Raw genomic sequence first — 23,398 nt, forward strand, 5'->3', positions numbered from 1 at the left:
GAATCACCCAGCAGTCATAATGCCTCCCCTCCCCCCACCGATTCTCCCAGCAGTCATAATGCCTCCCCTCCCCCCCCCAGCGATTCTCCCAGCAGTCATAATGCCTCCCCCCATAGCGATTCTCTCAGCAGTCGTAATGCATCCCCTCCCCCCCCCACAGCGCTTCTCCCAGCAGTCATAATGCCTCCCCCCCCACAGCGATTCTCCCAGCAGTCATAATGCATCCCCTGCCTCCCCCTTCACACCGATTCTCCCAGCAGTCATAATGCCCCCCCCCCCCCGCCGATTCTCCCGGCAGTCATAATGCCCTCCTTCCCCCCCAGCGATTTTCACGGCAGTCATAATGCCTCCCCTCCCCCCCAGCGATTCTCCTTGCAGTCATAGTGCCCCCTCCCCCCCCCCTGCGATTCTCCCAGCAGTCATAATGCCCCCCTTCCCCCACAGCGATTTTCCCGGCAGTCATAATGCCTCCCCTCCCCCCCAGCGTTTCTCCCGGAAGTAATAATTCCTCCCCTCCCCCACAGCATTTCTCCCAGCAGTCATAATGCCTCCCCCCTCACAGCGATTCTCCCAGCAGTCATAATGCCTCCCTTCCCCCCTCTACAGCGATTCTCCCAGCAGTCATAATGCCTCCCCCCCCCTACAGCGATTCTCCCAGCAGTCATAAAGCCTCCCCTCCCCCCCCAGGGATTCTCCCAGCAGTCATAATGCCTCCCCGCCCCCCCCCCCCCCCCCTCTGCGATTTTTCCGGCTGTCATAATGCCTCCCCCCCCCCCCCCCGGGATTCTCCCAGCAGTCATAATGCCTCCCCTCCACCACCACCACCCCCCCAGCGATTCTCCCAGCAGTCATATTGCCTCCCCTCCCCCCAATGATTCTCCCAGCAGTCATATTGCCTCCCCTCCCCCCAATGATTCTCCCAGCAGTCATAATGCCTACCCCCCCCCCCCCCCCTTCCACAGCGATTCTCCCAGCAGTCATGTTACCTCCCCTCCGGGAATGCAGCACAGTGCTTAACGAAGCGGCATAGGGACTGAGGGCTAACAAGGGGTTAAAAAAAGAGCGAGCAGAAGAAGAGGGGGAGGGGTAACAGGAAGAGGAGGAGCCAGAGGATCGAGAGGAAGAAGGAAGACGTAGTCTGAAGCAGGGGAAAGAAGAAGAGGAGAAGAAAGAAGGAAAGCAGCAAGTTTCAAGGGAGAAGTGGAGTAGAAGTTGAAAGGAAGCTTTCCGAAGCAGCAGAAGAAAGAAGGATGGAGGAGCTACAAAGGAAGATCCGAGAGGCTGTCATTCAGGACGGGACCGGCAGGTTAGAGCAGCTTCTGAAAGCGTGCAGAGCCCCCCCTGCACCAGCGACGGCTCTGCCAGGAGGAGCGAACGAGGAACAGCAGCCGGCCATATCGCAACCCCAGACGGCGCCCGAAGAGGACAACTCCAGAGGAAGACCGAAGAGGAGGAAGAACCCCCCGGCACGTCTCAGCCCCAGCCCGGTGGCGAAGCGGGGAGCCACGAGAAGCACCCCAAGAGCGGAAGAGGGGCAAAGGGCCGCACCACAAAGAGCAGCGACGGTGCAACATACGAGGCCGAAGAGGACCAACGGTGTGCGAGCGACACAAGCAAGAGGAAGTGTGGAAGAACAGGCGAGTCACTCACCACCAGGAAGAAGCGATGCAGGAGCAGTAGCGGCGATGGGTCCATCGGCAGGTCGGCGCGCGGGCGGGCGCTCAGCAGGATCAGGTGAGCGTTGGAAGCGGGGAGGGGGCCAAGATGGCGGTGCCGGCGAGTGGCGCGAAAACGCACAAGATGGCCGCGGCGTCAGGCGCCACGTGGCGTCGCAAGATGGCGGCGACGGGCGTCATGCGGCATTGGTAGGCGGAGCCAATAAGCGGCACGCGGCGCCGGAAGTGGGCGGCGTCGGCGCACGCAGCGAGCAGCGTCATCGCGGCAGCGCCCGGAAGGCGCAGTGCGGCCGCTCATACAAGAAGCCCAGGCGGGCCACAGGCAGCTAGCTATGAGGGCAATGCCGCCGGTTACTACACGGCTCGGCCCAGCGCTATATCGGAGCGGGGACAAGCGGGGAGAGTTAGGGAAAGGCAGAGGGGGGGGTCAGAAGAGATGGGGCAATGCAGCAGGGATATAGGGCTGAGGGGGGGTAACGGCCACTCACTGGGAACAGTACCCCCCCCCCCTTTTCAGCTCAGGGGATAGCGAGGGGCCAGACAGCCCCCACACTCCACCCGCCACAAGCTATAGCCAGCAAAGGGTGGAGAAGCGCCAGTCATATGATAGCCCGTCTAGCGGCGGGAGGGGGGGCATAACCCCTGAGTCACCACTTTCTGAAGCCAGCAGTCATTCATCAAGGCGCTGTAACTATAGGAGTCACGGAGACTTCGCTACCGCAGCCAGAGGTATAGGAGAGGCGGGCCTCATCTGGCATAGCCCAAGCGGCCAAACAGGTGCACGCATAGCAGACAGGCGTACACAGATGGGCCACGAACGGGAAACAGCGGTTGCATCGCGCAGGCTAGGCTAGCCAGGGCGCAGCGCATTGCAACTGGCGCGTGGTTTCTGGAGTGCGGAGAGGTCACCAGCGCCGAGGGGCAGAGTCATGGAGAGCAGGCGCGACGCTAGGCCTTGTCTCCCGACCCATTCTTGCCAGACATCTTTCTCACCAGCGTCTTCCATCAGCAAGGGGCAACAGCGCCGTAGGAGGCAGAGGCACTCAATGGAGCGGTCCGTCCGGGGCCAGGAGCCAGCACGGTCCAATGCCGTTCGCGAAGAGGTAGCCGAAGAACAAAGGAGATACCCGAACACGGAGCGTATAGGACGGTCGCTCGCGCAAACCCGAGGCCTAACATCGGCACCGGAATGCGAGAGGGGTGGTGAGTCTTCATGTTCTGCTGCATGGAAAAATGTTATGGATCCAGCAAGGGAGGCTGGAAAAAGTGATTTGGTTGAGGTCTTAAAGTCTCTACTGGGTAAAATTGAACAAAAACAAGGGCTTTCAGTGTCCTCCTCACCAGGGGGCATGGGCTCGCCTGACGGTAAAGAAATGTCAGTAGAGCATAACGTCGGCCTAAAGTTCGCTGACTCATTGTTTTGTGGTGTCGCCCCTTTGGGGGTGGGTTTGGAAGAAGAGACGGTGGAAAAAATCAAGAAAGGGCTGTATATTGATATTTGGTCTCTACTATCAGCCGACCATGTGACCGTGGACAAAGAACGCGCGTATGAGCGCGGGACGGAAAAGAAGCCGAAAATAGCCAAGACCTTTCGCAACTGGCTTCAGGCGTTCTTGGTGTTAGCGCATGTTACATGTCAGCACAACCCTAGTAAGGGTCCGGAGCTGATGGTATACGCGAATACGATATACAGCGTGTATAAACTTCACAGTGGGTCGGCATGGTGGAAGTATGATGATGACTTTAGGCGTCGGGTATCAGGCATGGGACAAATCAGCTGGGCGTCCAAAGCAACAGACGTTTGGATACAGCTGATACTGTCTCAACGCCCTCAAAAGCAGTCCTTTCCAGGGGGAGCCGCCGCAGCTGCTCAACAGCCATCGGCGGCCCAGTCACGACCTAACGGATCATGCTGGTTGTACAATGAAGGACACTGTAGATTCTATGCGACGTGTAAATTCCGACACGAGTGCTCCATCTGCGGTGGCCAGCATGCGGCAATCCGTTGTTTCCGTAAGCAGAGAGGTGCCGCTACGCCGGGGGTTGCCGGCAACTCAGCGAACCCCGGTGAGAAGCAGCTATCTGCACAGCTGGCTAGACCGTTACCCCAGGAAGCAGGAAGCAAGCCTGCTCAGAGAGGGCTTCACTAAGGGATTCAAGATCCCCTTTGTGGAACAGCCTGCGGCGATGTTTTGTACAAACTTAAAATCGGCAATAGACAACACGGCATTAGTTTTAGAAAAATTGACAAAGGAAGTTGAATTGGGCCGTATGTCCGGCCCCTTTTCGTCCCCTCCGTTTCACAACTTGCGAGTTTCCCCCTTGGGACTCGTTCCCAAGAAGGAATCCGGTAAATTCCGTTTGATACACCACCTGTCCTTCCCAAGCGGCGAATCAGTCAACGACGGGATAACAAAAGAGCAAGCTGCGGTAAAGTACACTTCGTTCGACAGTGCGGTTCGCCTGGTTCGGGCTGCTGGGAAGCGGGCCCTGCAGGCGAAGGCCGACATTGAATCCGCTTTCCGTTTGCTTCCGGTTCACCATGAATGCTTCCACCTGCTGGGATGCATGGTGGACAACCAATATTTTTTCGACATGTGTTTGCCGATGGGTTGCTCTATCTCTTGCTATTACTTTGAAGTTTTCAGCTCCTTTCTCGAATAGATTTGAGACGGGCATCCCATCGGTAATACACTACCTCGATGATTTTCTTTTCGTGGGTGCGGAAACATCCGGAGATTGCGAATTTTTGTTATCCTCCTTTCGTAAATTGATGCGGAGAGCGGGGGTCCCATTGTCGGAGGAACAGACCATTGGCCCGGTAACAAACATAGTCTTCTTGGGCATCGAGATAGACACAGTGGAAATGGTTTTCCGCTTACCGGTGGAAAAGGTGGCTCGATTGCGCCAATCGGTGGTAACTATATCGGGCTCGAAAAAAGCGACGCTGCATCAACTACAGGTCTTGATCGGTTTGTTAAACTTCGCTTGCAGAGTCATCCCTATGGGACGCGCTTTCGCAAGGAGGTTGTCGTTGGCCACGGTGGGGGCAAAAGGGCCCCACCATTTCATTCGGATAACGCGAGGTATAAGAGCGGACCTCCACATTTGGAGGATATTTCTATTGGAGTTTAACGGTCAAGTTATTTGTCAGGAGGAGGAAAGGTCGAGCAAGGAGCTCAGCCTTTTCTCAGATGCAGCCGGATCAAGCGGTTTTGGCGTTATCTTTCGGAATCACTGGTGTAGGGAGTCCTGGCCAGTAGGTTGGTTGGAAAGGAACTGGACGAAAGACATAACTTTGTTGGAGTTTTTCCCGTTGGTGGTAGCGGTTGAGGTGTGGGAATCACTGTTAACGGATCAAACTATATGCTTTTGGTCGGATAACGCAGCAGTGGTCCAGATCATCAACAAGCAGTCCGCGTCATCAGCGACGGTTCTGGCCTTTTTGAGATATTTTATATTACGATGCTTGCAGCTGAACATCTGTTTAAAAAGCGAGACACGTTCCGGGTTGCGAGAACGGGCGAGCTGATGCTCTCTCTCGTTCGCAGATGAAGACGTTCAGGGAACTACACCCATCGGTGGACAAGGAAGGGGTACGTTGCCCTCCGCACTTGTGGAAGTTGGCAGACGAGAGCTGATGAAATTGGTTCGGGCGTCGGTAGCCGAAACGACTTGGAGGTCTTATGAGTCGGTTTGGGCCACATGGTTGAGTTTCATTGATAGCGGAACGGTCGATGAGCAGCAGGCGAGGACAGCAACATTCGACATGTTAGCGTCTCTTCGGGCTAGAAGAGTTACAGTGAGTGTGGCTAAAAAACACCTGGCAGGTGTGGCCTTTTTCTTACAGCTAAACGCTAGAACGGATGTGACTAAGGATTTTGTTTTCAAGAAAATCATACAAGGTTGGAAGAAGGAGGGGGGACGAGGGGATTCCCGTCGCCCCATCACCTTTTCTATACTGCAGGAATTGCTGGAGATTTTGGAATCAATATGCAGAGATGAACATGAGGCGTTGTTATTTAGGGTGGCGTTCGTCTTGGCGTTCTTCGCAGCCCTCAGAGTAAGCGAGTTAGTGCCAGTCAGTAAACAAAAGAGCGGGGGACTAGCGAGTGCGGACGTCCTGGTGTCGGAGGAGACATTCAGAGTATGTGTGATGAAATCCAAAACGGATAGGTACGGCAGAGGAGAGTGGATTTCCATAAATAAATTAGGTTCAAGGTGGTGCCCTATCAAACTAGTATCACAATATATGGCAGTTAGGCCAACGGTCCAGCAGTTCTTAGTTCATTCGTCGGGCCTTCCCTTAACCCGTTTTCAGTTTTCGGCGTTACTGCGTTCATCGTTAAAGAAAATAGGATTAAACCCAGCTGAGTTCGGCACTCACTCCTTTCGCATAGGGGCGGCCACGACGGCGGATTCTTGCGGTATGCTAGAGGAAGGAGTGAAGAGGCTAGGCAGGTGGAGGTCTAACGCATATAAGTCGTACGTTAGACCAGATTTGATTATTAGATAAGGCGGTAAGCGGACGGAAAATTCTGAGGTAAAGCATAACAAGTTAAATAACCATTATATATATTATAAAATTTAAATAATAAAAAAAAAAAAATTTTAGAGTTAAATTAGATGTATATTGAGGCATATAGCTTAATAGTATGTAGGCGGAGTAGTTGTTTCAGAATTAGTATAGTAGTTGAGTCTTTTCATTCCAGCGAGCGGACAATGGACAGTTTGGATCATCGGGCACTCCTACGTGCACTGGGCAGAGAAGAGAGCCATGATGCGCCCATTGGGAAAGAGTCTGGGTTTACAAGGAACAACGGTGCATTGGCACGGGATTCGTGGACTGTTATGGCCAAGGCTCCTGAAGGAGGTGATGCAGATCGGCAGGTGGACCCCCCGAAGAGTGATACTGGTAATACATGCCGGGGGGAATGACCTTGGAAAAATAAAAATGGGAGAGCTATTGGTCCTTATGAAGCAGGACATGCTCCGCTTTAGAGAGTGTTTCAACGAGTCGATTCTTGTGTGGTCGGACATCGTGGCAAGGCGCTACTAGAGAGAGGCCAGGAACCCGGAGGCGATTGAATGTGTGAGGAAACTAATAAACCTAAAGATGTCGCAGTTTGTTCAGTCGCTGGGCGGGATTGCTATTAGGCATTGGGAGTTAGAGCACAGGGAGAGGGGAGCCCTTAGGCGGTACGGGATTCACCTAAATGACGTCGGTTTAGATACGTTCCTATCAGGGATTCAGGATGGAGTGGAGGCAGCGCTAGCTAGGGTCTATAGGGTGGGGCGGCCTGTGGCATAGGTTTATGCCACATTCCTAATGGCGTAAAGCTTCCATGCCTGAGGTGTTTTCCGAGGTGGTTAGCAAGCACGTAAAGAATATGGGGCTTCCAAACACCTCAGGATGGACTTGTGACTATTAAAGGAATTTTGGTCGAGCATGGAAGATTCAATGGTGACATTAAAGTTAAAGTTTGGAGTTACAAAACGTTAATAGATTTAATAAAGCTGTGGCCTACCCCACAAATTTTCAGCAACAAGGAGTATGAGTTTGTTTGATAAGATAGCGAGATCTATGGTCGAGGATTAGTGGGTGCACGCAGTCCCCCTAGCGATACACCCAGCAGTCATAATGCCTCTCCCCCCCACAGTGATTCTCCCCACAGTCATAATGCCTCCCCTCCCCTCCACAGCGATTCTCCCAGTACTCATAATACCTCCCCCCCCTGCACAGCGATTCTCCCAGCAGTCATAATGCCTTCCCTCCCCCCCCACAGCGATTCTCCCAGCAGTCATAATGCATCCCCTTCCCCCCCAACAGCGATTCTCCCAGCAGTCATAATGCCTTCCCCGACCCCCTACAGCGATTCTCCCAGCAGTCATAATGCCTCCCCTCCCCCCCTACAGCGATTCTCCCAGCAGTCATAAAGCCTCCCCCCCCCCAGGGATTCTCCCAGCAGTCATAATGCCTCCCCGCCCCCCCGCCCCCCCCCCCCCAGCGATTTTCCTGGCAGTCATAATGCCTTCCCTCCCCCCCCCACAGCGATTCTCCCAGCAGTCATAATGCATCCCCTTCCCCCCCAACAGCGATTCTCCCAGCAGTCATAATGCCTTCCCCGCCCCCCTACAGCGATTCTCCCAGCAGTCATAATGCCTCCCCTCCCCCCCTACAGAGATTCTCCCAGCATTCATAATGCCTCCCCTCCCCCTCCGCCCCCCAGGCGGTTCTCCCAGTAGTCATAATGCCTCCCCTCCACCCCCCCCACAGTGATTCTCCCAGCAGTCATATTGCCTCCCCTCCACCCAATGATTCTCCCAGCAGTCATAATGCCTCTCCTCCACCCCCCCCCCCCCCACAGCGATTCTCCCAGCAGCCATATTACCTCCCCTCCCCCCTAGCGATATTCCCAGCAGTCATAATGCCTCTCCCCCCCACAGTGATTCTCCCCACAGTCATAATGCCTCCCCTCCCCTCCACAGCGATTCTCCCAGTAGTCATACCTCCCCCCCCGCACAGCGATTCTCCCAGCAGTCATTATGCCTCCCTCCCTTACAGCGATTCTCCCAGCAGTCATAATGTCTCCCATCGCCCCCACAGCGATTCTCCCAGCAGTCATAATGCATCCCCTCCCCCCCCACAGCGATTCTCCCAGCAGTCATAATGCCTCCCCTCCCCCCCCCACAGCGATTCTCCCAGCAGTCATAATGCCTCCCCTCTCCCCCCCCCCCACCCACAGCGATTCTCCCAGCAGTCATAATGCCCTTCTCCCCACCCTAGAGATTTTCCCGGCGGTCATAATGCCTCCCCCTCCCCCCCCCCAGAGATTCTTCCAGCAGTCATAATGCCCTCCCTCCCCCCCGGCGATTCTCCAGGCAGTCATAATGCCCCCCCTACCCCCGGCGATTTTCCCAGCAGTCATAATGCCTCCCCCCCTGCGATTCTCCCAGCAGTCATAATGCCCCCCTTCCCCCCCAGTGATATTTGACCGGCAGTCACAATGCCTCCCCTCCCCCCCAGCGATTCTCCCGGAAGTCATTATGCCTCCCTTCCCCCACAGCAATTCTCCCAGCAGTAATAATGCCTCCCCCCCCCCTGCAATTCTCCCAGCAGTCATAATGCCCCCCTTCCCCCCCAGTGATATTTGACCGGCAGTCACAATGCCTCCCCTCCCCCCCAGCGATTCTCCCGGAAGTCATTATGCCTCCCCTCCCCCACAGCAATTCTCCCAGCAGTAATAATGCCTCCCCCCCCCACAGCAATTCTCCCAGCAGTCGTAATACCTCCCCTCCCCCCCACAGCGATTCTCCCAACAGTCATAATCTCTCCCCCCCCCCCAAACAGGGATTCTCCAGGCAGTCATAATGCCTCCGCTTTCCCCCATCGATTCTCTTTGCAGTCATAATGCCGCCCTTCCCCCCCATCCGATTCTCCCAGCAGTCATAATGCCCCCCTCCCTCCCCCTCCCCCTCCCCCAGCGATTTTCCCGGCAGTCATAATGCCTCCACTCCCCATTAGCGATTTTCGCGGCAGTCATAATGCCTCCCCTCCCCATTAGCGATTCTCCCAGCAGTCATAATGCCTCCAACCCCCCTGCGACTCTCCCCGCAGTCATCATGCCCCCCTTCCTCCCCAGCGATTTGCCCGGCAGTCATAATGCCTCCCCTCCCCCACAGCAATTCTCCCAGCATTCGCAATGCCTCCCCCCCCCACAGCGATTCTCCCAGCAGTCATAATGCCCCCTTCCCCCCTGGCGATTCTCCTGGACGTCATAATGCCCCTCTCCCCCCCCCCCTGCGATTTTCCCAGCAGTCATAATGCCCCCCTTTCCCCCCAGCGATTTTTCCGGCAGTCATAATGCCTCCCCTCCCCCCCCCCAGCAATTCTCCAGGAAGTCATAATGCCTCACCTCCCCCCCAGCAATTCTCCCTGCAGTCATAATGCCTCCGCCCCCCCAGCGATTCTCCCAGCAGTCATAAAGCCTCCCCTCCCCCCAAACAGCGATTCTCCCAGCAGTCATAATGCATCCCCCCCCCCCCCCACAGCGATTCTCCCAGCAGTCATAATGCTCCCCTTCCCCCCTGGCGATTCTCCTGGAAGTCATAATGCCCCTCTTCCCCCCATCGATTCTCCCGGCAGTCATAATGCCCCCCTCCCCCGCCCAGCGATTTTCCCGGCAGTCATAATACCTCCCCACCCAGTGATTCTCCCGACAGTCATAATGCCTCCCCTCCCCCCCAGCGATTCTCCCAGCAGTCGTAATGTCTCCTCTCCCCCCCAGCGATTCTCCCAGCTGTCATATTGCCTTCGCCCCCACAGCGATTCTCCCAGCAGTCATAATGCCTCCCCACCCCCACAGCGATTCTCCCAGCAGTCATAAAGCCTCCCCACCCCCACAGCGATTCTCCCAGCAGTCATAATGCCTCCCATTGCCCCCCCCCCCAGCGATTCTCCCAGCAGTCATAATGCATCCCCTCCCCCCTCTACCACAGCGATTCCCCAGCAGTCATAATGCCTCCCCTCCCCCTCAGGGATTCTCCCAGCAGTCATAATGCCTCCCCTCCCCCACAGCAATTTTCCCAGCAGTAATAATGCCCCCCCCCCCACAGCAATTCTCCCAGCAGTCGTAATACCTCCCCTCCCCCCCCACAGCGATTCTCCCAACAGTCATAATCTCTCCCCCCCCCCCCCCAAACAGGGATTCTCCAGGCAGTCATAATGCCTCCGCTTTCCCCCATCGATTCTCTTTGCAGTCATAATGCCACCCTTCCCCCCGTCCGATTCTCCCAGCAGTCATAATGCCCCCCTCCCTCCCCCTCCCCCAGCGATTTTCCCGGCAGTCATAATGCCTCCCCTCCCCATTAGCGATTTTCGCGGCAGTCATAATGCCTCCCCTCCTCATTAGCGATTCTCCCAGCAGTCATAATGCCTCCCACCCCCCTGCGATTCTCCCCGCAGTCATCGTGTCCCCCTTCCTCCCCAGCGATTTGCCCGGCAGTCATAATGCCTCCCCTCCCCCACACCAATTCTCCCAGCAGTCGCAATGCCCCCCCCCCCCCCCACAGCGATGCTCCCAGCAGTCATAATGCCCCCCTTCCCCCCTGGCGATTCTCCTGGACGTCATAATGCCCCTCTTCCCCCCATTGATTCTCCTGTCAGTCATAATGCCCCCCTTCCCCCCCCCCCTGCGATTTTCCCAGCAGTCATAATGCCCCCCTTTCCCCCCAGCGATTTTTCCGGCAGTCATAATGCCTCCCCTCCCCCCCAGCGATTCTCCAGGAAGTCATAATGCCTCCCCTCCCCCACAGCAATTCTCCCTGCAGTCATAATGCCTCCGCCCCCACAGCGATTCTCCCAGCAGTCATAAAGCCTCCCCTCCCCCCAAACAGCGATTCTCCCAGCAGTCATAATGCATCCCCCCCCCCCCCCACAGCGATTCTCCCAGCAGTCATAATGCCCCCCTTCCCCCCTGGCGATTCTCCTGGAAGTCATAATGCCCCTCTTCCCCCCATCGATTCTCCCGGCAGTCATAATGCCCCCCTCCCCCCTCCCCAGCGATTTTCCCGGCAGTCATAATACCTCCCCACCCAGTGATTCTCCCGACAGTCATAATGCCTCCCCTCCCCCCCCCCCAGCGATTCTCCCAACAGTCATAATGCCTCCCCTCCCCCCCCCAGCGATTCTTCCAGCAGTCATAATGCCTCCCATCACCCCCCCCCCAGCGATTCTCCCAGCAGTCATAATGCATCCCCTCCCCCCTCCCCCACAGCGATTCTCCCAGCAGTCATAATGCCTCCCCTCCCCCACAGCGATTCTCCCGACAGTCATAATGTCTCCCCCCCCACAGCGATTCTCCCGACAGTCATAATGTCTCCCCCCCTTACAGCGATTCTCCCAGCAGTCATAATGCCTCCCATCGCCCCCCACAGCTATTCTCCCAGCAGTCATAATGCATCCTCTCCCCCCTACCCCACAGCGATTCTCCCAGCAGTCATAATGCCTCCCCTCCCCCACAGCGATTCTCCCGACAGTCATAATGTCTCCCCCCCCACAGCGATTCTCCCGACAGTCATAATGTCTCCCCCCCTTACAGCGATTCTCCCAGCAGTCATAATGCCTCCCGTCCCCCCCAGGGATTCTCCCAGCAGTCATAATGCCTCCCATCGCCCCCCCACAGCTATTCTCCCAGCAGTCATAATGCCCCCCTTCCCCCCTGGCGATTCTCCCAGAAGTCATAATGCCCCCCTCCCCCCCCCCCATCGATTCTGCCGGCAGTCATAATGCCCCCCTCCCCCCCCCAGCGATTTTCCTGGCAGTCATAATGCTTCCCCTCCTCCCAGCGATTCTCTCAGCAGTCATAATGTCTCCCCTGCCCCCCAGCGATTCTCCCAGCTGTCATATTGCCTCCGCCCCCACAGCGATTCTCCAAGCAGTCATAATGCCTCCCACCCTTACAGCGATTCTCCCAGCAGTCATAATGTCTCCCATCGCCCCCACAGCGATTCTCCCAGCAGTCATAATGCCCTTCTCCCCACCCTAGAGATTTTCCCGGCGGTCATAATGCCTCCCCTCCCCCCCCCCCTCCCCCAGCGATTCTTCCAGCAGTCATAATGCCCTCCTTCCCCCCCGGCGATTCTCCAGGCAGTCATAATGCCCCCCCTACCCCCGGCGATTTTCCCAGCAGTCATAATGCCTCCCCCTTCCCCCCCACAGCGATTCTCCCAGCAGTCATAATGCCTCCCCCCCCACCTGCGATTCTCCCAGCAGTCATAATGCCCCCCTTCCCCCCCAGTGATATTTGACCGGCAGTCACAATGCCTCCCCTCCCCCCCAGCGATTCTCCCAGCAGTAATAATGCCTCCCCCCCCCCACAGCAATTCTCCCAGCAGTCGTAATACCTTCCCTCCCCCCCACAGCGATTCTCCCAACAGTCATAATCCCCCCCCCCCAAACAGGGATTCTCCAGGCAGTCATAATGCCTCCGCTTTCCCCCATCGATTCTCTTTGCAGTCATAATGCCGCCCTTCCCCCCCCCATCCGATTCTCCCAGTAGTCATAATGCCCCCCTCCCTCCCCCTCCCCCAGCGATTTTCCCGGCAGTCATAATGCCCCCCCTCCCCATTAGCGATTTTCGCGGCAGTCATAATGCCTCCCCTCCCCATTAGCGATTCTCCCAGCAGTCATAATACCTCCCACCCCCCTGCGATTCTCCCCACAGTCATCATGTCCCCCTTCCTCCCCAGCGATTTGCCCGGCAGTCATAATGCCTCCCCTCCCCCACACCAATTCTCCCAGCAGTCGCAATGCCCCCCCCCACAGCGATTCTCCCAGCAGTCATAATGCCTCCCCTCCCCCCAAACAGCGATTCTCCCAGCAGTCATAATGCATCCCCCCCCCCACAGCGATTCTCCCAGCAGTCATAATGCCCCCCTTCCCCCCTGGCGATTCTCCTGGACGTCATAATGCCCCTCTTCCCCCCATCGATTCTCCTGTCAGTCATAATGCCCCCCTTCCCCCCCCCCTGCGATTTTCCCAGCAGTCATAATGCCCCCCTTTCCCCCCAGCGATTTTTCCGGCAGTCATAATGCCTCCCCTCCCCCCCAGCGATTCTCCAGGAAGTCATAATGCCTCCCCTCCCCCACAGCAATTCTCCCTGCAGTCATAATGCCTCCGCCCCCACAGCGATTCTCCCAGCAGTCATAAAGCCTCCCCTCCCCCCAAACAGCGATTCTCCCAGCAGTCATAATGCATCCCCCCCCCCCCAAAGCGATTCTCCCAGCAGTCATAATGCCCCCCTTCCCCCCTGGCGATTCTCCTGGAAGTCATAATGCCCCTCTTCCCCCCATCGATTCTCCCGGCAGTCATAATGCCCCCCTCCCCCCCCCCCCCCCAGCGATTTTTCCCGGCAGTCATAATACCTCCCCACCCAGTGATTCTCCCGACAGTCATAATGCCTCCCCTCCCCCCCAGCGATTCTCCCAACAGTCATAATGCCTCCCCTCCCCCCCAGCGATTCTCCCAGCAGTCATAATGCCTCCCATCGCCCCCCCCCCCAGCGATTCTCCCAGCAGTCATAATGCATCCCCTCCCCCCTCCCCCACAGCGATTCTCCCAGCAGTCATAATGCCTCCCCTCCCCCACAGCGATTCTCCCGACAGTCATAATGTCTCCCCCCCTTACAGCGATTCTCCCAGCAGTCATAATACCTCCCATCGCCCCCCCACAGCTATTCTCCCAGCAGTCATAATGCATCCTCTCCCCCCTACCCCACAGCGATTCTCCCAGCAGCCATAATGCCTCCCGTCCCCCCCAGGGATTCTCCCAGCAGTCTTAAAGGCCTCCCCACACCCCCCACCACCCCCCACCCCCACCCCAAGCGATTCTCCCAGCAGTCATAATGCTCTCCTTCCCCCCAGTGATTTTCCCGGCGGTCATAATGCCTCCCCCTCCCAGCGATTCTTTCGGCAGTCATAATGCCCTCCCTCCCCCCCGGCGATTCTCCAGGCAGTTGTAGAGGGTTAATTTAGTTTGCTAGGCTATCAAAATACGAATAAATAGTAAGAAAAATAAATGTATGCCTTAGATAGTGAAAGCGGGAATCAGGTGGTCAGGAAATAGTTTGTCTCAGACATCCAAGGTCTGCTTATCTATCCTTCTCCTCGGACTTAGTGTACCAAGGACATTTGTGATAAAGTAACAAGATGCTCTGTTTCAAGTTTTTCTCTCTACAATAGCTCATTAAGAAGGAATGTATCCTTGCAATTATTTGCTGAACACAAGACAAGCCCTACCTTCCTGGGCAGTGGTCTATGGTCTATTTAATTTGATGTTTTTGCTTCAATAAACTAGAAGCCATTTTGATCACACTGGTCGGCGTGTCTTCTCCGAGCGCTCGTTGATTGCTTATACCAATTTGGACCTAGGCAACATTAGCATCTGGTCCCCCTTGGAAGGACCCCCTACAGTTACTTGGCACCAGCAACGTGGGGCGGAGTTTATTCTTTACCTGCAGCCGATATCTGACGATGCCAACTGCCAACACTACGGGACCAGGATCACGGGACCCCAGAAACCAAAAATCACCGGTGAAAGGTAGGCCCTTGTCTTGCCACTTCGATTCTGGGCTTCCCTGATTTTTGGGCTCATCGTTGACAGACGGTTAGTTGCTGCATGTATTTATAAGAATACTCCGCCATATTTTTAACGTATGTGTTCATAAAACTGTAATAGACGGAAGAACTCATACCCTGTTGTTTTATGCCATGTTACCTGAGGAAATTCTTGAAGTTTCTGTACTGATTGTTTGTATCACATTGGCAATTATCTGCTTTTGTTGGCTTTGTTATAATATCACCAAAGGTTCCCTGAAAGGCAAGTGTGGTCTCCCCTTAACCCTCCGAGGTAATCTGTGTGATTACTGGAAGTCGCTGTAAAACTATTCCGGGACAAGGAATGACTGTGTGTCCTCCTATAACGTACTGTGTGAAAATAGTGTCCTGTATACTTAGTGAAAAAATAGTGGGCATATTGAGATGGGGGCAGGAATTAGAGAGAGGGAAGGGGAAGATATCAGTAAATGTGGTCTCCCCTCAACCCTCCGAAGTAATCTGTGGGATTGCTGGAAGATTTTACCCCTATTGAGATAATAAGAGTGAGGGAAGGGGAGAATATCGGTAGGTACGTCTATACGATATCAGAGACGCCAGTTATGAGAAACGTCCAAGGCAAGGAGTATGCCTATATGGGAACAGCTAGAGAAATAGCAAAGGTCAGACAAAGCAAGTTAGCCGTGGGGAAAGAATGTAGCGAATAGAGATGAGCGAACGCGTTCGTCCGAGCTTGCTATTCGTGCGAATATTAGGGTGTTCGGGATGTTCGTTATTCGTAACGAACACCATGCGGTGTTCTGGTAAATTAAACTTTCTTCCCTGAGACGTTAGCGCTTTTTTTTGGCCAATATAAAGACAGGGAAGGCATTACAACTTCCCCCTGCAACGTTTAAGCCCTATACCACCCCCCTGCTGTGAGTGGCTGGGGAGATAAGGTGTCCGCCTGATATGAAAGTCTGCCCCTCCCGCTGCTCGCTATGGATGCATTCTATATGCGCTCAATGGGGCCAGCGGCAGCAGCGCTGACCCCATTGAGAACATATAGAAGACAAATCCTTCTTCTCTGGCACAGCTGTAACAGCTGTAGCAGAGAAGAACGATGTTTGCCCATTGAATTCAATGGAACCGGCAATACAGCCGACTCCACTGAATGCAATGGGCTGCCGGCGATCGCAGGATGAATGGTCGGAAAGGGGTTAAATATATAACCCCTTTCCTGCAATTCATCCAGAAATGTGTTACACTAAAAATATATACCGGCGTATAAGGCGACCGGGCGTATAAGACGACCCCCCAACTGTCACCTTATACGCCGGCAATACAGTGGAGAAAAGAATAAAAAGCATTACTTACGTTTTTAGATGATCTGCGGCGCTCATGCAGGCTGTCGCTCCCTCCTAATCCACGGCAGAGTATTCCTTTCTCCACGAAAGACTTTAAATCCCTGCCTCCAGAAAGACACGTGCCTTCAGCCAATCACAGCCAATGACAATGATGTCATTGAATGGCTGTGATTGGCTGTGTTTCTGGAGGCGGGGATTTCAAGGCTTGAAATCCCCGCCTCCAGAAACACAGCCAATCACAGCCATTCAATGACATCATTGTCATTGGCTGTGATTGGCTGAAGGCACATGTGCTTCTGGAGGCAGGGATTTAAAGTCTTTCGTGGAGAAAGCTTGTCTGCCGTGGACCAGGAGGGAGTGACAGCCTGCAGGAGCGCCGCAGATCATCTAAAAACGTAAGTAATGCTTTTTATTCTTTGCTCCACTGTATTACCGGCGTATAAGGTGACAGTTGGGGGGTCGTCTTATACGCCCCGTCGCCTTATACGCCGGTATATATTTTTAGTGTAACACATTTCTGGATGAATTGCAGGAAAGGGGTTATATATTTAACCCCTTTCCGACCATTCATCCTGCGATCGCCGGCAGCCCATTGCATTCAGTGGAGTCGGCTGTATTGCCGGTTCCATTGAATTCAATGGGCAAACATCGTTCTTCTCTGCTACAGCTGTTACAGCTGTGCCAGAGGAGGACGATCTTTATGCTGACAGTGGGGGGGGGGGGGGGGGGGGCACTCTTGCCGCTATTGTGGCTTAATAGTGGGACCTGTGAACTTGAGATGCAGCCCACCATGTAGCCCCTCGCCTGCCCTATCCGTCACTGTGTCATTCCCATCACTTTCCTGAATTGCCCAGATTTTCACACATGAAAACCTTAGCGAGCATCGGCGAAATACAAAAATGTTCCGGTCGCCCATTGACTTCAATGGGGTTCGTTGTTCGAAACGAACCCTCGAGCATCACGGGAAGTTCGTTACGAATAACGAACACCCGAACATTTTGGTGTTCGCTCATCTCTAGTAGCGAATTGTTGAGAAAAGCAGGTGTTTTAGAATTTTGGGAGTCTTCAACTAGCAAGTTTGGGAAAGAGTCAGAGATAGAATAGATAGATTGAGGCAAGTGTAGATACGGCAGTTATCAGAGAAAGGGAATCCTTTATAGTTTGTGTACCTTTGGGACATAAAGCAAGTTCATGCAGAATCTGTGGATAATTATGTGACAATTAACCACCGTGCTGTCTGTCCTGTATGTCTTAATGTCCTAAAATTGTGTCATTGCTGTACGTGTTGTCCATTCCTCATAAGTCAGATACTGCTGAGAAGAAAGGTCGCTAGGATCGCAGACGGCAGTAGAAAAGCTTACAGAAGGAAGGAGAGGGTCAATATGTGATAATATATATATATATATATATATATATATATATATAGGAATAGATAGAGGGTTAATGCTTGATTTGTGAAAAGCTGCAGCTGCAAGTCGCCCCCCCCCCCCCCCTTGTCTCCGAAAGGGGGGGGTATAGTGAGATTTGCAGAGAAGGAATGTGTGCTTCTCAAGGCCAAAGATTAGAGCGGAGAACCCTGGACAGGAATTAAGCTTGCTTGAATAGAATAGAACCCATAATGAATCCAGTGAATCTTACTGTTTTTGCTGTTCTTTGTGTAAATGTCAGTTCTGTGATTGGTTGGACGTGTGCATAATTGCTAAATGTGTGTTCCTTTTATGGGAAATATTAGTGTTGTGGAATCTGTTGTACATCTCTAGTATTACAGACAGTTAAAGTTTGACTGATTCCAGGGAGAGGTGGCAGAATTGAATGCATTTGTTTGCAAGATGAGGACAGTTGCATCATACGCGTTATGTCCTGTGTGAACTCTTACTAACATTTGAGTGAGACTTGACCGCATGAACGGATGTGAATTAATGACCCATGTTCAAACTGTAATGAATGTAAAATGTGTGATGTAGGCGCTGTGTGCTGATAATTTGGAAGCCTGCCAACAAGCCACAATTATAATGCCTCTGAGAGAATGTTCTGTAGAAGAAACGCGCAAACGGCCATACCTGTACTTACACCTGCTGCCAAACTCCACACCTTTCTGGGCCTTGTTTTCATACTGCCGCCCATGGGTCCACTCTGTTTCCACTCTTATGCAACTACTCTATGACTGCCTTTCAATCATTCTTTTCTCTCTCTCACCCCTGAAGCTCATTTCTCACCCTTTTACACTTTATCATTTATTCTTTTCTGTACTGAATTTTCTGGCCAGGTGACAGTATTGACATAAAGGCACGGAGGACAACCACGACCACTTGGGTACTATTCCATGAGGCTGTATCCAGTGGCTCGAGGAGCTCCCTCATGTGTGTGTGCGGTGGCAGCAGTACAGGCAATGGTTGACAAATCGTCGGAGTTGGTATTGAACTACCCCCTAGTGGTCCTCACCCCCCCCCCCCCGCATGACATCCGGAGCATATACACGCAAGTGCAACCCAAGCACTTATCTCTGGCCTGTCAGATCCGGCTACAATGTGCTCTTTTCATTCTTTCCAATGTTGCTACTCCTTTCAACCTGGCTACTTTTTTTTTAATTAAGTACCCTAGTTCAAAGGGGGGGAAGGGAAGACATAGGTGATCTAGGTATTGCAGGTCAGCTATTTTTAAATTAAAAAAAAAAAAAAATGTATTTTCCTTCTTGCAACAAGGTTATGATCTATTTGAAATAGAATACCAGCCTGATTGTCTAGCAGTAATCGGTGCAAGGGGTTTCAGGAGTGCCAATTCAGCTGGCAGAAACTGAACCGCTTGAGGTAATGTTTAAAGGGTCGCGATGCCTCACGCGCTTCCTTGTGTTGGAAGGTCCTGAAAACATATTGGGAATTGATGTGATGGGACCCTTAGGATGTTGTATCAAACTTCACCCGTCCGGTGAGGCTCGTATACACCCCGGGTCTGAAAGACACCTCTCCCTGTCCTCACTCTTACGCACGCAGAGGAACAAGCTCTTAGCCCCTTGGTCTGTCAGTACCCCCTGGTACATGTCCAGGAAGATGCAATTGCAGACACTGTCTCTTCTTTATGTTAACTTAAAGCCCTTAAAGGAATGTGTCTTCCCAGCCAATACCCCTTTTGTTCCCCATTAACAGAAAGAGTTTAAAGGGCCAGCCAGACTGTCAGTATTTGTTTGCATTCATTTTTAGAGGAAAGCAGTACTGTTGGACAGTGCTGCCATAAGGGGCACAGAATAGCCCAAAACCAGTTCACTAGATACATGAAGCTGGTATTAGACGCCTGGCCAATTCCCGAGGGCACCGCCCTCTTGTAATATGTTGATGACTTACTTTTTGTGTGTTTCTGACCCAAATGGTTGCCTCAATGCATCACTAAGCCTTTTGTGTTTCCTCCATCAGAGTAGAATGGCTGCAAAGCCAGCAAGACAAATTTCAGTTCTGCAAATCTCACGTAGTGTTCCTGGGCCACTGCCTAGGTCCAGGTACTAGACACCTGACGCCGGAACGCACGAAGGTGGTAAGTGACATGCAACTTCCCACCTCCCATGCTCAGTTGCGTACCTTTTTGGGACTGGACTCATACTGGCGGCCGTGGACACGCTCTGCCTCCATGACCATGCAGCCTCTGTACGACTGTTTGGGTTTACGGCCATTTGCCCTGACCCCGCGGGGAAAGTACAGATAACCAGTGCACCCGCACTGGAGCTGCCAGACTATGACAAACCTTTCCAGATGTACGTCACTGAGATGGCGGGACACGCTACCACTGTACTGACACAAATGCATGGTGACAAAAAGCGACCTGTAGCATACTACAGTGCCCATTTTGACGCGGTGGCTAGAGGGTCTCTATCATGCGTCCGAGCGGTTCTAGCAGTCCAGGCACTACTGGACAAAAATTCTGACGTTGTCCAAGATCACACCATGGTGATCTACACCCCACAGGACATACATGGTATCCTGACTCAGGTAAGCCGCAGACATCTGTTTCTTGCCAGGCAGATACAATAGAACTCGCAGTGCATTCCTCCTCGAACATCTCAAGCCAAAGGTGCACCACCTTGAATCTAGCCACCTTACTTCCATTAGGTGACGTAGATTCAAAATGGGGGAGTAAGTACAGGGGATCAGTTGTTTTACAACTCCCTGACTGACGAACAGGAGGCATTTGACATCAGAAACCAGCATGACTGTGTGGCCTCCATGGCCCAGGAAACGGCTGGGTTTGCGCATGTCACAGACAAGCCCCTGCAGAACCCCCAGTTTGAGCTGTTTGTGGATGGATCTAGATACCTAAATGACGAGGGAAGGTTTGTAACAGGTTTTACAGTGGTCACGCAACAAGATGTCCTAAAAGCAGAATGCCTCCGCATGTCTCAAGACAGGAAGCGGAATTGCATGCCCTCACTGAGGCGGGTAGAGTGGCAAAAGACAAGACGGCAAACATTTACACTGACTCCCGGTATGCATTTGGCATAGCTCATGATTACGGCCCAACATGGAAGGCCAGACAGCTTGTTACCTCAGCAGGACAGCCAATTAAGAATGATGCAGCGGTGCAGAGTCTCACAGAGGCCCTACTTACTTCTACCTGACAAAGTGGAAAGCTCACACCAATTCTTACAACAGAGAAACAAGAGGCAACGCCATCACAGACCACACAGCAAAGGCAGTGGTCCTCAAGCCATGGAAGAAAAGAAGAATTTAACAAAAACTTTGGACTTTGATATAAACTTTGGACTTTGATATGCTAAAGACTTTTACAGTTACAAGCCAGCAAGGAAGGAAAGAATAAATGGACTAAATATGGGAGCAGCAGAAATGGGACGGCGTATGGTGAATAGTCAACAGCACTTGCCCACCACGGTCCCTATGCCCCATGATGGCCCAGCTGATGCACGGAAAGACACACCTATCAAAGCAGCAATGATGTCCACGCTTGAACGAGGACGGGTGGCTCCTGGGTTTTCTGTAGCTGCTGCATCATCATTTGTCCAATTTTGCATGATCTTTGCCGTAAGCAACAGGGCAGAAGTAAATTTGCCACATAACACTTGCCTAGACCACTCTACCCATTTCAGGGATTGCAAATTGACTACACTCAGCTCCCACTCGTTGGGAAGTATGAATATGTGCTTGTTGTTGTTAATTTCTTTTCAGGTTGGAGACCTACCCTGTTACCAAAGTAAATAAGCAGGTAACCGCACAGAAGCTCATGAATGAGGTAATCCGCAGATGCGGGGTACTAGAGACAATTGAGAGTGACAGAGGTACACATTTTACAGGTGAAGTGATGCGAGAGGTGATGTCAGCCCTTGGCGTGGAACAAGCGTTTCACACCCCATACCACCCGCAGAGTTTAAACAAAGTTAAAAGACTAAAATGGTACGCTTAAGTTAAAAGAAGTGTTGTTTGGCTCTATGCCAAGATTGGGGCTGTATCATCCACAGTCCCTACAGCAGGGCTATGACATAGTAGCCGGATATGTAAAGCACCTGTGTGACCAACTACCAGTAACCCAGAATCTAGTCTTTTTCTCCCATTCCAGACCCAGACAACCTAGTGGGATCTCACTCCCTACAACCTGGAGACTGGGTGGTCGTAAAGAGGCGTGTCCGGAAATCCCTAGGGCCCAGATTCAAGGGGCCCTATCAAGTCCTGCTGACTACACCTACTTCAGTAAAGTTGAAGGAACTGTTGCTTGTCTTGAGACTAATGGGACTTTTCACGCCCTACTTTGCCCCCCCATGAGAAGGAAAATGAAGGACATTTTGTTTATTGATGGACTTTTGGACTCCTCACTCCATGCTTCGCCCTTGTGAGAGGGTGCAAAAGGACAATGCCCAGAACCACTTTGTTAGACACCACCAAATACTGGTAGATGGACTAAACACCTCACAGGTGAAAGACTGTTGGACTTGTACACACACCTGGTGCCACTAGTTTTCCTTTCCTGGCTGTTCCTGTTCCGTCAAAAGAACTGTTTGCATGGACAAATGAACTCAGAAACCAGAGATAGCTGGTGGGGTAACACATTTAGTTCTTTGAACCCTGCCAATTGATTTTCTGGTTTAGGAGGTTGGTTCATGGGGATTCTACAAAGTATATTACAAGTTGTGATGATTTTATTATGCATTTATAGAGCAATTAAGGTTATAATCTCATGTATTTCTAAATGTACTGAAAAAGTTTTCTCTGCGCCGATATGAATTACGTGTTTATGGACTAGGAGTCGTACTTGTCTTGACTCCATGTCCAAAATGGGGGAGATGTAGAGGGTTAATTTAGTTGCTAGGCTATCAAAATACGAATAAATAGTAAGAAGAATAAATGTATGCCTTAGATACTGAAAGCGGGAACCAGGTGGTCAGGAAATAGTTTGTCTCAGACATCCAAGGTCTGCTTATCTATCCTTCTCCTCGGACTTAGTGTACCAAGGACATTTGTGATAAAGTAACAAGATGCTCTGTTTCAAGTTTTTCTCTCTACAATAGCTCATTAAGAAGGAAAGTATCCTTGCAATTATTTGCTGAACACAAGACAAGCCCTACCTTTCTGGGGAGTGGTCTATGGTCTATTTAATTTGATGTTTTTGCTTCAATAAACTAGAAGCCATTTTGATCACACTGGTCAGCGTGTCTTCTCCGAGCGCTCGTTGATTGCTTATACCAATTTGGAACTAGGCAACATTAGCATCTGGTCACACAGTCATAATGCCTCCCCTTTCCCCCAGCGATTCTCCTTGCAGTCATAATGCCCCCCTTTCCCCCCCCCCCCCTGCGATTCTCCCAGCACTCATAATGCCCCCCTTCCGCCCCAGCGATTTGACCAGCAGTCATAATGCCTCCCCTCCCCCCCCAGTGATTCTACCGGAAATCATAATGCCTCCCCTCCCCCACAGCGATTCTCACAGCTTTCGTTATACCTCCCCTCCCCCCCACAGCGATTTTCCCAACAGTCATAATGCCTCCCCCGCCCAAAAAAGGGATTCTCCAGGCAGTCATAATGCCTCCCCTTACCCCCATCGATTCTCTTTGCAGTCATAATGCCACCCTCCAATTCTCCCAGCAGTCATTATGCCTCCCCTCCCCCACAGCAATTCTCCCAGCAGTCAAAATGCCCCCACCCCAAACAGGGATTCTCCCAGCAGTCATAATTCATCCCCCCCCCCACAGCGATTCTCCCGGCAGTCATAATGCCCCCCTTCCCCCCCCCCCAGCGATTCTCCCAGCAGTCATAATGCACCCCTTCCCCC

General features: G+C 52.7%; 1 protein-coding gene across 4 annotated transcripts; it reads left to right on the top strand.

Moving 5' to 3' along the window:
* Positions 1–1,132: 1,132 nt before the first annotated feature.
* On the top strand, positions 1,133–22,764 carry LOC136633243 (PHD finger protein rhinoceros-like). Of its 4 annotated transcripts, none has more exons than XR_010793250.1 (5): positions 1,133–1,734; positions 2,673–2,879; positions 5,228–5,478; positions 6,389–6,591; positions 21,692–22,764. XR_010793250.1 is itself a non-coding variant. In XM_066608826.1 (5 exons), the coding sequence occupies exons 1-5, from the start codon at positions 1,251–1,253 to the stop codon at positions 21,892–21,894; spliced, it is 1,161 nt and encodes a 386-aa protein (XP_066464923.1). In that variant the 5' UTR covers positions 1,133–1,250; the 3' UTR covers positions 21,895–22,764. The 4 variants fall into 4 exon arrangements, 3 of the variants coding, with proteins under 3 accessions (XP_066464923.1, XP_066464943.1, XP_066464931.1); XM_066608826.1 differs by having other exon boundaries at positions 5,228–5,272; positions 21,673–22,764; XM_066608846.1 differs by having other exon boundaries at positions 5,228–5,272.
* Positions 22,765–23,398: the final 634 nt, after the last annotated feature.

This window comes from Eleutherodactylus coqui, chromosome 1 (genome assembly GCF_035609145.1).
Source record: "Eleutherodactylus coqui strain aEleCoq1 chromosome 1, aEleCoq1.hap1, whole genome shotgun sequence".
Taxonomy (NCBI): Eukaryota; Metazoa; Chordata; class Amphibia; order Anura; family Eleutherodactylidae; genus Eleutherodactylus; species Eleutherodactylus coqui.